Source organism: Gambusia affinis, linkage group LG20, assembly GCF_019740435.1.
Source record: "Gambusia affinis linkage group LG20, SWU_Gaff_1.0, whole genome shotgun sequence".
Classification (NCBI taxonomy): Eukaryota; Metazoa; Chordata; class Actinopteri; order Cyprinodontiformes; family Poeciliidae; genus Gambusia; species Gambusia affinis.
This window is the reverse complement of record NC_057887.1, coordinates 10669240-10685121: the sequence shown is the minus strand read 5'-3', so window position 1 is coordinate 10685121 and position 15882 is coordinate 10669240. Positions and strand designations below refer to the sequence as shown.

At 39.8% G+C, this 15882-nt stretch overlaps 1 protein-coding gene across 1 annotated transcript; it reads right to left on the bottom strand.

The window, feature by feature from the left end:
* Positions 1 to 1475: 1475 nt before the first annotated feature.
* Positions 1476 to 13301, bottom strand: dhx8 (DEAH (Asp-Glu-Ala-His) box polypeptide 8). Its single transcript, XM_044103059.1, has 23 exons — positions 13134 to 13301; positions 12886 to 12971; positions 12714 to 12786; positions 12500 to 12591; positions 11675 to 11781; positions 11082 to 11558; positions 10816 to 10960; positions 10404 to 10610; positions 9941 to 10028; positions 9455 to 9552; positions 9114 to 9261; positions 8587 to 8768; positions 7297 to 7491; positions 7026 to 7211; positions 6729 to 6939; positions 6459 to 6640; positions 5708 to 5848; positions 5450 to 5605; positions 5214 to 5351; positions 4995 to 5123; positions 4529 to 4725; positions 4267 to 4446; positions 1476 to 2519 (listed from the first exon to the last, which is right to left on the bottom strand). Exons 1-23 carry the CDS (start codon positions 13288 to 13290, stop codon positions 2300 to 2302), a joined length of 3795 nt encoding a protein of 1264 aa, XP_043958994.1. The 5' UTR covers positions 13291 to 13301; the 3' UTR covers positions 1476 to 2299.
* Positions 13302 to 15882: the final 2581 nt, after the last annotated feature.

Genomic DNA, 15882 nt, shown 5'->3' with positions numbered 1-15882 from the left:
TGTCTTTCTTAAAAACGAAGAATTTCTGAGAAAACTATATTTTAGTTCAGTTCAAAAACAGAAACTCATATTCACTGTAAGAGGAGGGAAAGCAACAAAGAAGCTGAAGAAGCTGGCAGCTCAGAAAGTACTACATCTATGCTTGTTTAGTGGAAGGAAAAGCGGCGGTTATTAAAAGGAATGCAAGCAGCAGGGATATCGGCCTTTAGAGGGTTGTGAAGGTTCCAGAGTCCGAAGGAAGAGTGGAGAGGCACTGAATTCAAGTGCAAAGTGTGAAGGCTGACAAAAACTAATAGTGTTGTTACTTTCATTAACTTCAAAAATTTCTAGTTTCTATTAAAACAAACTTTTTTTTCCCCACCCTTGACGAAAAATCAACAAGATTCCCTTTGACAAACATCCCTGTCTTCCTCTGTACATGACAGCAACAACAAAACGGACCAACTTTAGGTTCCAGCGGAGGCCTGCAGTGTTTTCCATTCTGTTCCATCAGGAATAATTCACTTACCAACAGGATTTTCAAACTATGAGTCAGATGGCAACCATGGAGTGGAGGGAACTTCCGCTGGGGTGTATAAAGACTGAGTCATATCTGTGTTAACTGACTGATAATCATCTCCAGCTGTGACATGGTAACATTGGAACAGGCCCCCTGAAGGAAATCCAGTAAAATAAAACTTATCTTGACTATTAAATATCGGATACAATAGATTAGTTTAGCTTTTTTTTTAATGACTTTACAGCTGGAAGTGGCAGATGGGACGAAAAGATTTGAGCTGGTAACGCTGCAGCTGGAAGAGCATTTCGGAGATGGCAGTGGCAGACGAGAAAGCTCAGAGTAGTAAATTGGGCTCTTAAAACTTTGGCTAGTTGTTTACCCTCCCCTCTCTGCCCGAGTACCATTGAAAGGGAAAAATTTGTAACATTTACTTTTCCATAAATCATGATAAAAAAAAACCCTTAATTAGAGCAGGTTTACCCCATGAAGACCAAACTTACACTCATCTTAAACGCTTTAGCTTTTAAATGTAGATGTTTTTTGTTGTTGTTTGTTTCTCCACAAATTAGGAGACCGATTTCAGTTTTTCCATCACCTAATTTGGGATTCCTGACACTAAATCACTAAAATATATAAAGTTAACTCGTAACAGGAATAGGGTTGAAAAATATTTTCAGTTTGTGATGTTACGAGGAAAAACCAGAGTATCAGGATTCTGTGTGATAGACGAACACAAAGTAAAAGGCTGCAGAAAGATTAAGACTGGCTTTACCATCCAATAAGATCATGAGGGTTAAGACCAAAGGATATTATGGCCTAGTCAAAGTTCAGACCTAAATCCGAATAAGAACTAAAAATCGTGGTCGAATTTTTTTCTTCCACTTCACAGTTGCGCACTACTTTGTGATGGTCTCAGACATTAATAAGTTTGCAATTGCATAGGAAAAATTAGACAAGGACTAAGCAATGCAAGGAATTAAAATGGTTTTGTTCATTTTAATAAAAATGTAGAACATGTCTAATAATCTAATTAGTTTCAAAAGTACCAATTAAAAAGATTAAATATGTTGCAGAGAAACAAGTCTGATAATCATTTCAGATATTGTGACAAACTAGAAAACCCAAATGTTCATATTTCGTTACACCTATTTCTTACTGAAATTCCACTTTTTTTTTTAACTTTATGACAAAATCAGATAGGCTTTTTAAATTTTCTCCATATTGTGGGGTTGGGAAGAAAGTCATTTGTTTTACAGTCGTCCATGCACTGATGAAGATATTTTCTGCAGTTATCATACAACATATCACACATTTGACCATCCTCTTGTTTTGAAAAAAAAAAAAAAAAAAAAAAAGAGCTAATCACATTGAAGATAAAATGCCAAACTCGATTTGCATCAGGACATTCTTTGGACTCAACAGTTTACAGAGTAAAAATAAATAGGTCGTCATTTTGGAATATGTCCTTATTTAAGACTTAAACTATTTGCAAAACAAAAAAAGTTTTCCAATTGCTGTTTTGTTTCTGTAACAAGTAAAAAAAAACTGACATTTGCTGATATGACATGAACATTTCTGATTAAGCTTAAATCATTGAAAATTGTTGAGTCAAAGGAAAGAAAATTTACAGTTTTTACAGGTGAAAAAAAAAAAAATTTGAATAATAAAATAAAATACAAACCACAACTGAAAGCTGACTTGTGATGGGGAACCGTAAACCCATCAGTGCTTGTCCAATCATGGAACAGCACCACAGTTCTGAAGTGAAATCCATACTGCGGATTGGCGACGTCACACGGCTCAGCGGCGTCTGAAGGCGCGCGAGATTCTCCAGGCGTTCGGCTCCTCGTATCGATTGTACAGCGGCTCGAGGCGCTGCTGCTTCTTCTGCTTGCTGAGGCGAGTGGGATCGGAGACTTTGAAGAAAGCGGGCGCGAATTCTACCAGCCAGCGCGGATCGATGGTGGTCACCTCCCTCATGTACTCCTTGGTGGTCAGCACCAGCTCATGGTACACAACCCTGTGAGAAAGAGGCCGGATGTTAGACACAGACACCTTTAAATGCATTTTGTTTTCTGTATTTTAGAAAGCTTTGATTGCTGTTCTCTGGGTGTTTAAACATGTTAACAAAACAAAACATTTTCATATAAATGTAGCCCTTTTTCCAACAGGCATTTACAAATGCACCTAGAATTATTCTGAACCCAAAGCAAATTAGACTTATTAGCGATTTTCCAATGACAAAATAACACAAGATCTGCTTAGACAGTTGAATAAACATAATATTATGGAATTTTTTCTTAGTTCAACTCATAATCCTACTTTCAGTGAGTCCTTCACCACAACAACCTTTTGCTCATTTTCTTTGGTCTCACACACATCTGATGCAACCAATAAAGGTCTTTATTGTTACATCAAGTATGCCTGAAAGGACTCTAAAACACATGGAGACGTTTCAGAAATGAGTAAGACATTTATAGACACAAAAATAAACAGTATAAAGTTTGAAGTCATAGGAACTGTGGTGATGCCACCTGGTGGCAGAAAGAGGAGGTCATTAACCACTGCCATCAGATTCCTGAAGAGACAGACGGTCAAACAACTCCTGAGAAGGACCTGGAGAAAGACAAACAACACTAAATCCACTCCAATTTGCTCACAGCTGCCATAATAAGCAAAAACAGGCCGCGTGATTCTGTTCTGTTGAGAAATGAACGAGAACCACTGCAGTGATGCTCTGAAGCCACATTGGAAAGCTGCGCATATGGAGGGAAAGATTGATTCAAACAAAAAAAGGGAAATCCTGGAAGAAAATGTCAAACGTAGACTCATCAAGACTTCAAACAAAGCAATGATGCCAATCATATATCAAAATCATGAAAAGGATTCATTTCAAAATAAGGTTCAAGAAGATGCCAGCATAGTCATTGTAGTTACCTGACATGAACTCTGTTGAAATCAAAACTATGAATTGGAAGCTTTCGCTAAACACCCTGCCAGGAGCTAGTGTGTGGTCATGAATCACGCTGCAGCAGCAGGTGAAACGCAGCTTTAAGCCTCAAACAAGCTCGTCATGACTGGGACTGCAGTACTCATCAGAAGCGACATCAGGAGGAAAAGGTTGTGAAGTTACTTGTGTTGAGCCCTTTTAACTTGTTCATGTTTTATTTATTAAAACTGTTAGTTTCTATATTTTCCCAATAAACCTAGGCAGGATAGGTAAACACTAAGTACAGGAGGCTCCATAAGTGGGGAAAGGAAAAAACAATAACTATACTTTTTAAACTTAACGGCAATAATATAATTTCCTAATATTAAAGATTCTACTCAAGTTGGCTGAAGAAGAAAGAATATGAAATACTGCATTTATAATAATGATACTTTACTTAGCTCCTGCTCCTTCACAGGTGAGGAAGGTTCCTCCATACATCTAACTGATCATAGTATTTTTAATATTTTTAACTTATGTTTTAGTGATTTTTTTTCTAAACTAAAACTTTATATACATATGTAAACTGGTGAAATAGTTAGAGGGGGAGGGGGGTAAATAAAATCTTTCCTAGGGAGCCAAAGTGGCTAGAGTTGGCCCTGGTTCCCATCCACGTGTAGCGTTTTTTTACCCCCTTAGTGTTCATATTGTAGATGGAAAAAAATTAACTTAGAAAGACCTGAAAAAGTTGCTAATAATGAAAAGATCTAAATTATGCTAACTGAAATTAGCATAAAGGAACACTTCGTTTCTTTGGAGATCTGAGATGCGGTCGTACCATTCAGGCTGTCTGTTGAACAGGGCACTTGAGGGATGGATGTAAACAACTTGCTGGTCTATGAGGGTCCTGTAGCCCTCCTGGGGATCCTTCTTAGCAGCATTCCTGAAGAAACCGCTGCAGATGGCCTTCTGGACCCGCACCGTGGCTTTGCCGCAAGACACCACATCCAGTTTATGTCTGGAGGAGGAGAAAGATGTTCGATAAACTCCCAATCACTCAACCTAGCATTCTACCATTTGACAGTGAAGGTAAATGGAACCTGTCCATAATCCCCAGCATCTGTTTGCGGATATCCTGGGCTCGGCGCAGGGAGCGAGCCTGGATGAAGTTCTCGTAGCACCAGGGGTTGGAGAACTTGTTGTTCTTCCAGGAGTTGTAAACGGCCAGCAGAGTGAGGTGGTCGCCCTCAGGCTGGTGGAACTTTGCCTTTTTCTGGTCGGCCAGGGCCTGCTTGTCCTGCAGTCAGGAAAATATTTATTGGGTTAATTGGGTTCAAATATTTCACGTAGAAAACTAGATGATGTAATTTGTGTAAGAGAAAGGGTCAACAAAAGGATTCGCTTACGGGTTTGCAAAGTATTACAATTATTCCCTCCTGAGCAAATTTGTTTTTCAGCTATTTTTTTTTCAGAATCTCAATGTGTAAAAAAGAGGTTAGAACTCATATATCATGGTCTGATTTTTATTTAAACATCCCAAATGTTTTAAGTCTGTGGGTACTGTACCTTGGGTCTGTAGAAGACGTTCTGAACAGACAACATCGAAACAATGGTCAGCATCTCTTCACTGCAGCCCAGGTGGACGGACATGATCAGCATCTTACACAACATGGGCTCCAGAGGAAACTCTGCCATCTGGAAGAAAGACGATATGGTGCCAATGTTTAATTTAAACAAACAGCACTTTAAATGTTCGGAGGGACAGGTATGTGTTTGCATCCTCACCCTTCTACCCAGGCGTGTGAGCAAGCCCTCATCATCCAGAGCTCCCAGAGTGTAAAGCTGCTCCATGGCCGTGATCAGAGTCTCCATGGGAGGAGCGTCCATGAAATCAAAGGAGAGAAGGTCATTGATGCCCATGGCCTAAAGGAGAAAAAGAAATGTGGCAGAAAGATCAAAACTCAGCTAATGATAAACAGGTGTTAAAATGTGATCGATGTAAAATGAAGACTTTGTTTAACCTTTAGAGACAGCACAGTGCTGGCCAAGTTAGTCCTCTGTATCTCAGGAACGTTGGTGGTCAGCATCTCGTCTCTGTAGGCTCTCTCCGTGTAAAGCCTGTAACATTTCCCGGGACCCGTCCTGCCGGCGCGCCCCGCCCTCTGCTTGGCCTGGGCCTGGAAGGAAAAACGGATCAAACCAGGTTTTGCTTCAGCGTCCTGAACGACGGCAATCAGAAAACCTCACGCACACATTCAGAACATCCAAACCCGGCTCACCTGTGAGATGGGAGTCACCACCAGCTGATCGATGCCAGTCTTGGAGTTGTAGACCTTTTGCTTGACGAAGCCCGGGTCCACCACGTAGTAGATCCCGTCGATGGTCAGAGAGGTCTCTGCGATGTTGGTGGCAATGACAACCTGAAGAGGTGGAGGATTTATTTGCAATGGATTCTATAAAGAAAGGGTGTGCAAACACTGGGCAACGATTTAACATCTTAAGTTGGCCGTTAATTTACTCTATTTTTCCTTGGTTCCCATTTCATTCATTTCCATTTCCACATTTTTTTTTTCTTTGTTAAACCACTTAACTCTGATTTAAATGTCTCAAGTTCAAGTCAGCTCATTAAAGAAAAATGTGCAACAAGTTCAGAAGACAAATGTTAAGTTGTTTTTTTTTAAATATTGAAGTTTGTTTCTAATGTGACAAAACAAAAAGTTTTAGCTCAACATGAGTTTGTAAAACTAATTTAGCTTTGTTAATTAGATCATTTTACTTTAAAAAACAATTTATTAGAAAAAATATTAGAAAAAATTAGAAAAAATAAATGGCACATCTTTGTCGTAATTAAGAAAGAGTAGAAATGATCCGAAAACCTCAAAATGACACATATATGGAACAACACCAACATTCATGTCAAGGCAGACAGAAAAGATTTCAGGATTATTTTAAACATCTGCAAATGCTATCATAAGCTCTTATATATATATTTAAATAACCATTCATGTTCTTTTTTTTTTATATAGGTACCTTTCTGCTTCCTGGGGGAGCAGGGTCAAAGATTCTGGTCTGCATCTCGCTGGGCAGAGCAGAATACACAGGGAGAATGATGAGTTCAGGGACGTCGGGTCCAAGAGACTTCATCCTCTCGTAGAGAATTTCACAGGCGGTGTCGATCTCTTCCTGCCCGGTTAAAAAGACCAGGATGTCACCTGTGCAGAAAGAGGATAAACAACAACAACGTTTACAATGTGATATGAAAACGGCACCAGTGAGTTTTTCCCTCGCTCTCTGTCATGCCTGGAGGCTCGGTCAGATGAATCTGCATGACGGTGATGAGGCTGGCGTCCAGGTAGTCCGTCTCAGGTTCTTTGGTGTAAAGAACCTCCACTGGATACGTTCTGCCCGGGATGGTGAAGATGGGGGCTTCGTAGAAATACTGGGAGAACTTCACGGCGTCCAGCGTGGCTGAGGTTACGATCAACTTCATGTCTGTGCGCTTCTGTACCGTCTAAAGTGAAACAAATAATCTGAAAAGTTCTCCATTTCCACCAGAAAAAAAACACCCTAAAGGACCGTTCTCTCTGGATTACTTACCTTCTTGAGGAGACCGAACAGAACATCAGTGTGGATGGTTCTCTCGTGAGCTTCGTCCAGCATGATTATGGCGTACTGGCCCAACTCGGAGTCGATCAAACACTCCCTCAGCAGCATACCGTCTGTCATGTACTTGATCACCGTCTCAGGGCTTGTGCAGTCCTCGAATCGGATGGTGTAACCCACCTGCAGGAAGCAAACAGAACCTCTAGATATTAAACAGATGTCTACAACATAATGAGAACCATGTACTGTAGGAGCAGCAAGTTACCTCCTGGCCCAGACAGCAACCATACTCCTCAGAGACTCGCTTGGCCACCGACATGGCGGCGACACGTCGCGGCTGCGTACAGCCGATCTTCCCCCGCGTGGTGTAACCTGCCTCGGCCAGGTACTGGGTGATCTGGGTGGTCTTCCCGGAGCCCGTCTCTCCAATGACGATCAGGATCTGGTTGTCGTGAACAGCCTGCGGCGGAGCGACATGGAGGAGATGTTACGGGAATCCCAGCTGGTTTATGTACCGAAACAAACCCAGCAAGTGGAAATGGACCCAAATCATCCAAATAAGAGCTTGATTAGTCTGGCTAAACCTGGTTATTAATTATCTTTTTTTTTTTTAATAAAAAAAAAACAGCAAGTGTAACATTTAAGTGCTACTAAGTCAAACAGACAACACCACTAGATGTTGCTGCTGAATCTAGAAAGTGAAGAAGTAAATATTATTCAGTGTCAATTGGGTGCTAAAAAACAAATTCAGAAGAAGAACAGGGATGCAAGTAGCTATTTAAAAAGGAAATTATTTTCTACAAAATATTTGTAAAACCCATTGTGTCCGTAAGTTACAAAATCCTAAATATTCTTTTGTTATAAGACACAAAAATAGAGGAGTGTCTAATAATAAAAACATCTTTAAGACTTTATTTCCTACAATGGTTTAAGATTTATTCGAAGAAATTCGGTTTCAAAATTTTTCCACTGTGGAACTTTTTGGTTCTGGAAATGTCTGAAAGTTTACTGAAATCCTCTCTGCTCTGACAGATAATTGACGACCGCTCACGGGAAGAATAAACATGGAGCAGACTGGATCCAATATCGGGATCGGATCCCAAAACTCAATTCATTCTTGGATCAGCTACTGAGCCTGGGCCGCCAATCCGTCCACCAGTCCAGACAGCATGGTCCTGTGTTGCTTGAGGTCATATCTCGACTGATTCGACTCTGGATGACAGTAATATCAGAATGAATAGATGTATTTTATTAGATATGGCCCATTACTTAAGGTTTAAATATATTGATGGAGCCTGTTATGGAAGCCTGACGTTACTGAACAGAACAAAGACCACTGTGCTGCTTAATGTCAGTTTCCTTTGAGATATTTAAGTGCTGAAAAAAAAAAAAAGAAAAACAGAAGATGGATATGAAGCATTTTGTGAAAACATTTGGAACAGTAGCAAGCATCTTAAACTGTTACAGTAAAACCAGAGCTGTAGAGAAAGACACTGAGATCAGAAACCAAAATTCTGGTTATTTCATCTCGATAAGTTAGTGAACAGTAGAGCACCTGAATGAGCTGCTCCTTTAGTTTATAGATGGGCAGACTCTCCCTCTGCTCCAAGATGGAGAGCTGGGTCTTCTTTCCGTACGAGGCCTTGTTCCCTCCAAAAGCATGTTTCTTCCATTCTGGAATGTCATTGGGCATCATTCCGATTCCCCTCATGTTAGCAGCGATCTGCCTACCGTCCACTGCGGGAGAGGATTAATGCGTTTGTTACGGACAACTGTAAACACGGCAAATAAAACCATGACACACCAGACAGATCCCAGCTGGCTCAAAAGGGTCACAAAAGGGACGATAAACAGAAACAAACTATAAAGTATGGGAGCCAAATAGGGGCTGCGGGAAGTTAGACGGGCATTTCCTGCACAACGAGAATAAAAATCTCTCTGAAAACTAACAAAACCAAAGAATATTTACTTCCAAAAACCTCATATTAATCTTGTTCTTTAAGTTCTGATTTAAAGATGACTTCAGTAACAATATGTACATCCTACAAATGGCTTAGCGTGGATATCTATCGGATTCCTAACCGTCTGGCAGCGGGTCGACCCAGTGTTTGTTCAGCCCCATGGGGATGGAGTCCATCTCTGCCTCCCGAGCCGCCTGCTTCAGCTCCCGCCTCTCCTTAGCCAGAGCGCTTTGCATCATGGCCGCCTGCGACAGCGAGCCGTCCGGATTCTGGAATCACAGAAAAACGTTACCCAATAAATCCAGACATAAGTGTGTTGATAAAAGCGCCACATCACACAAACTGAATAAAAATGAAAAATAACACTACAAACCACACAAAAAAAAAATAAAAAATCTGAAAGTAAGTGAGCCCTTCATTTATTTAACAAATAAAAGACGACCCATGCTGAATGATGAGCACCTTGACAATCTTGACGGGGCTCATGTCCATGCTCTGTTTGGTGTGTCCCCTCAAAAACGGCGGTTCCTCTTCAACAAGCTCGATTTCCAGGTCCTCATCTGTCGACAGTGTCAGAAAAGTCACATAAGGTGCTTCAAAACCTTGTTTTGCCGAGTTTGAATTTGCTACAATTCTAGCTAATTAATTCAGAAACATTAGGTGATGTGGTAGCAATCCACGGGATAATCTGGAAGCAATGACTGGTGATGCGACACAACATGTGATGTGGCTATGAATGCATTCAGTTCTCTTCTCTCACTAAATGTGATTGGGAGATTTATTTTTTCTCTAAAGTAGGAAGGGAATGAACACTGTTTTTAGTTAGATGAGAAAAAAATAAAAATAATAATAAGAAGAAGAATAAGATTTTTTTTTTTTTTTATCTGATATTATTTTGTGAAGTAAATTTACTGTGTGAGAATGAAGGAATTAAGAACATTATGTTACCCTCTTCATCGTCCACCTTTGGGAGGATTCCCGTCTCGTCGTCGAAATCTGGGAACTCTTCTTTGGACAACACATTTGCAGCGATCATCTAAGTACAGGAAAGCCAAAGGAATCATGTGAAAAAATGCTCTCAACATCAAACAGGTTCCATTCAAGCTTTATATCATTTTACAGTTGGACATAAAAATCTACACAAAAACAACAGTTCAGAAATAGTTAGGCCATAAAATAGGAAATAGCATCAGCTGCAGATTATTTACCAAATTAAATTGTGAAAAGTATCTGGGTTTTCCTCCAGTCTTGGTGCTGCTTTGTAAAACACTCATCTGTTAACCCCAGAACACTCATTCATATTTGCTGCCCCCTCCCCTTCTGTGTTGAACGAGACACCTTAATCTTTTTTTTTTTCCTTTTTGTTTTAATCTACAAAAACCTCTTCCCAAGTGAGCCACAGAGTCCTGACCTGTTTGATCTCCCACTTCTCCGGGTCAGAGATTTTAGTGAGCCTCTTGCGCTCCAGCGTGTCGTCCTGCTCCAGCTCGGGGGCGTGGCCCAGGTTCAGGTTGCTGGGCCTGTCGGGGTTCCTCATGGAGACGTCCTCGCCTCCTTCTGGGCCCATATTCCTTCTCCTGTTGGGGTTTAGATCTTCTCCTGTGTCCTGGTCCACATCCTGGCAGAATAAATGATAATAACGAGGCAAGCTGGTAATAAAGTTTATCACTTACTCTAAATAAGCTGTCAGTAATGTCTCAACATCTTTCATTTACAATCTTAATATCCAATTACAAATGTATACTTTTAAAGCTCAACACCACATTTTTTTTTGTCATAATTATGCATATATTTTATTACACAGTAACAGCCTTTGTTCTTACCTTCATGCTGAGGCTCGTCTTGGAGCCGGTGAACGACAGCACCTTTACTTTCACTCGTTGGCCCTTGCTGACGACGTCCGCCACATTCGCAACGCGACCCTCTCTGCGCAGCTCAGAAATGTGGACCAAACCCTCCCATCGTTTCCTAAACTCCAAGGAAACAATTGAAGAATGAGTTCAGACAGAGTGAAATTAAGTAGATTGAAACTTTTACTTATTGGTCATTTTTAGCAAGTCATTTTGGTGCTGGCTTCTTTCATGCTGACCTTAGTCCCTCCAGCTGAACAAAGCATCCAAATTGCATGATGCTGGTCACTTTGCCGTTATAAATGTCGCCAACGGAAGGCTCCTCGGGAGGAGGCCGGTCCACGTGTTTGTCTTTCCAGCGATCAGAGTCTTTATCCAGGTCTTTCCTGGGGCTGGGTGAACGATCAGACCAGCGGGAAGACTTGTCCTTTCGTTTACCACGATCTATGTCCCGATCTCTGTCTCTGTGCCGGTCCCGGTCCCGGGAGCGAGACCTGGATCTGGAACGCGATCGGGAATGGTGCCGCCTCTTCCTGTCTCCTCCCCGGTCCCTGTCCCGGTCTCTGTCTCCTCCCCGGTCCCTGTTTCTGTCCCGATCTCTGTCTCTGTCCCGGTCTCTGTCCCTGTCCCGGTCTCTGTCTCTGTCTCTGTCCCGGTCTCTGTCTCTGTTCCTCTCTCGTTCTCTACTTCGGCTGCGATGCTTGCTTTTTTCTGATCTGTGAGAGGAAAGGGGAAATCTAGATCAAAGCCACTGTATCGATTTTGTCCTTCCATTTTAGCAAAACCAGAAATTTGAAAAAGTTTCATCCAGTTACAACTAAATGTGTCTTACTTGCTCTTGCTGACTTTGGAGTCTGCCCCGCTGACACTGGGCATAAACATCTCTAGTTCCTTCATCGCATCAGCAGCAACTTTTACATCGTCTTCATCCAGCATCCGCTACAAATTTTAAACAAAAACAGATTTACATTCTCAGACTTATGATGAGATTTGTTTTTCTGACATTTGTTAAATTTATCTTTGGTTAAAATGAAAAAGAATTCCCCTGTTTCCCAAAAAATGTGTATACATCTAAAAATCTACAATATAAAACAATTTTATTTTTTTTACTTCAAATTTTTAGTTCAAAAACACAGTATAATCATTACACACAGTAGAATATTAGTCAAGAATTTATATCATTATTTTGACAGTTATTTTATTTTGAAGCTAATAATTTTCAGCTACTTCTGCATCTTCTTCCAAGCTCTTTCCATCCATTCAACTTTAAAGCAATGTGCTTGGATAAAGAACTTAGTGAGCTTCTTTTGCAATAACTTACTGCTAGTCAGGTCAGAAGTTTTCTGCTTGAATGTGTAGATATTTTATTTCAATTGAAATAGTATTCAAACTTTCTGAGAAATTAAAAAAAAATTGTTTTTCCATTAGTTGCGACTCGTTTTCATAAACAATTAAACAAAAGAACTCTAGAAATATATTAATCCTTCATTGTTGAAATTGGATTATTGAATGAGATACAAATATACCTCAGGATAGTTGGACTGTAAAAAAAGAAGTTAAAAGGAGCACATTCATTCAGAGATAATACTGTTTCTATGAAAATGTATAAAGAAATAAGGACAGTGATGCAAGAAACACAAATATGAGCTTTGGGTACCTTTGGTGATGGATCGTTGGGTTTACACAGGGCAGGAAACAGCTCCTTCAACCTGTCTTTCTCACTTCTTGGCTTGACTGAAACATCAGAGACTGTAGGGTCAAGAAATTAAGAAATCTTTAATTAGGAGTCCTTTGAATTCAAACAAGTGACAGGTTTACTAAAAATGCCCATAATATATCAAGTGCAATGGACCTGTTAAGTTCAGACTTACCTTTACTTGTCGATGTCTTAGAAGGAGGTCGCATCGTCTGGATGAGTCTGAGCAAGTTGCTGATGAGAGAATCCTGCAGTTAAACGGAAGAAAGCAGGTTTAATTAAATTAATGGATCGTTTGGGCAACAATGTCTTACTTTGGCTAATAATTCCGCGATCTGCTAACTTACAGTGAATTCTGCTCCATTTTCGAGTAAAAGTGCTTTGAATCCGTCGAAGCTCGGCTGTTTTTCAGCAAGACTGATGACAAACTCGGCTAGGACAGTGAAGCAAAAGACAACGTTAGACTGGACTTGGTGTTCACATAAAACAATATCAATGGGGTCAGGAAAATAAAGCAAAAGAACGGGTTGTAAAAGCTAACAGAGAAGCTAGCTAGTCTAGGTTACGAACTAGGACGAAAGTTAAAAACACACACCTAAATCTTTATCATTAATTCCCAGATGGTTGTCGAGCTCCGTGCAGACCTTCGACACCAAGGACAAATATTCCAGCTGCGATAACTCGTCAACTCCGCCGTCTCCCATTTTCCACGGGTCTTGTTTTTGTTCAACAACGTTGACGACGGCAGACATATTGGATGTAAAAGCAATTTCCTTTTCCGCTTTAAGCGGAAACACATTTCCTGCGCTACCCAATGATGACCACACGATGGCGGCAAAGACGTAAAATAACATAAATGGCACAGTATCTTTCACGAAGAGGTTTATGTCCGCAAGTGTAACCAAGCCCTTTTTTAAATGGTTTTTTTTTTTTACCTGTGACCCAGTTAAAGCTGGAGTGTGGGTGTCCTTGTAGTGTGGTAAAAGAAAAAAGAAAAAACTGAAAAAGTCTGTCTTGCAAACAAATTATTCCACCTGAGGTGTGGATCTTTGCAGCTCCTCCAGAGGCACAATAGGTCTGGAGGCGGCTTTTCTGATTAATACTGTCAGTTTAGCCGGACAGCTATGTCTCAGTAGGTATGGAAAAACAAAACAAACTCGAGAAAATTATTTCAGAAGATAATTAAAATGTTTGAATTTGTCATGTCTGACTGCTCTTTGGAAATAAGTCACAGCATTTAAAGCAGATATAGGTAATATTGATAAAGATATGTCTCACACGCATTTGTCTAGTATAGCCTGAAGCACACAGTTGCAAAAACTGCTCCTTATTTTGTTATTAACCCAACAACGGAAGGAAATTAAAAAAAAAAACCTCAAGAATCAAGTGGATCCTGATTTTATTTCCCCCTGTTAATAGTAAATCTTATTTTTTTTTGTATTGGTTTGTAAAGGAGTTCTTTTCTGATTTGATGAGAATAAGGACCAGCAAGCTAAAGTAAAATGTATCATTTTAGACCTTTTCTGGAAAGCCTTCATTCCTTCTCGTGACCTTGAGTGATTAAAACACAGATCGTTGAAGTTCACGAGTCTGAGCTGTTAATGGAAGTAATCACACAGCACTGTTGGCCAGTAGACACAAAATGGGCCCTGATATAGTTAGTGCCTCATTTTAGCCAATGCTAATGCTTTCACACATCTTTCAATATTGGTTTTTGGACAGTGAACAATCAGAGAGGCTGCCAAAAGAGGGGTTTTTTTCAATAAAGGCCTTTTGTAAGGCCTATTCCAAGAAAAACAACTCAGTGTTTTTTAACAGTGTTATACATCTTCATAAATTTTTTTTAAAGGGGTTTGGGAAATAATCTCCTCCATCCATTTGCTATATACCCTACGGGACAGATGTTGTACATACCAAACTTTGGCAGCAAATTTTGAGAAGGATACAGCAAAAGCTGATGGAAGTAGAGAAATAACTTTTTTCAGTTAAACTTGTAAAGAAAAGAACATCTTGGAAACCTCAATACATATTTTAACGCTATGCCATAGAGTGTTTGTGTACTTCCAAAGACATGGATATATTTAGATAAAAGGCATTCTGTCTAAAATCTGGCTTATTCAGAGTGCCACAGTTTATCCATGACTTAACTGGCCAACATCCTTAAGTTCAAGCTCAATAAACGTGTCCCTAAAAGGTGTTTGTGTGAAGGCAAATCTCCTATGATGTATTTGATACTTAATACTAGGAAGCTTTCAACAGTCAAATTCAAGTACGATTTAGGTTCCCCATTTACATAAAGCAATTCTTTCAAAGAAGTTTATATCAAATTATGAGAATGATTGATGAGAAAGAAATAAAGGCTTTTAAAACACCAGGATTTACTTTAAAGCTGTAAAAGGCTTTTTATTGCTGTTTAATCTTTAAAAATGGATCAATCCTTGAAATCACTTACAATCGCTTACTTCACTAACTTTTTTCCTCTGTTTCTTTACCTTGGCCAGCACACAAAGTGTCACTGAAGGCAGTAATGATTCATAGTTTTGCACTCGCCAACACGTTTATCTCTCTTCAATTCCGAGGAGGGTTTTACCGACACTGAAATGTAGTTCAGTAAATCAAGAGTTCCTGTATCGCTTTATATGAGTTGTCAGGGTCAGAATACTGTGGGATACCATGAAACAGAAAGCAGATACTCTTTCTCCCTTCTTTCAGAGATAAACAGCCATACAATACTCAGCCAATCATTTGGATTTGAAGCATACATTTTAACCCAAACACAGGGTGCTCTGTGTAAACCTGATGCAATGGACCTCTTGTGATCTTCCTCTTGGAACCAGTTTACTTATTAATTTATTCAACATGGCAAGAATATTTCATAATCAGGAGGATAGTACAGCCTGATAAGCTTAAACTATTTGAGATTTTAAGGAGAACATGAGGTTCAGGACAAATTATTGTTTCTTCACTTTGCATTTGTCAGATTTCAACTAGGGCCCCATGCATTATTTTGAGCATATTTTCACAGGATTACTGTAAAGTCCTGCTCTCAATAGTAGACTTTAATTTGTTGCTCCAGGATTCCCTAATCTTCTGTAAAAACCTTGATGAAACCTGCCTTTGGGAAACCTGTTCTAACAAAAGAGCATTAAAAATAGTTTATCATGGACTATGGTTAAAATGGATCCCAGTAGTGTTGGATGGATTTACCTTGCAAGGATATAGCTTTGAAAGAAATAGATTTTCTCACTACGGTATTGACATAAATACAGCATGACACTTGATTATTATTAAAACTCTCAAAGGGAAAATTAGACATTTAAAAATAAACCTGAGATGTTTCACAG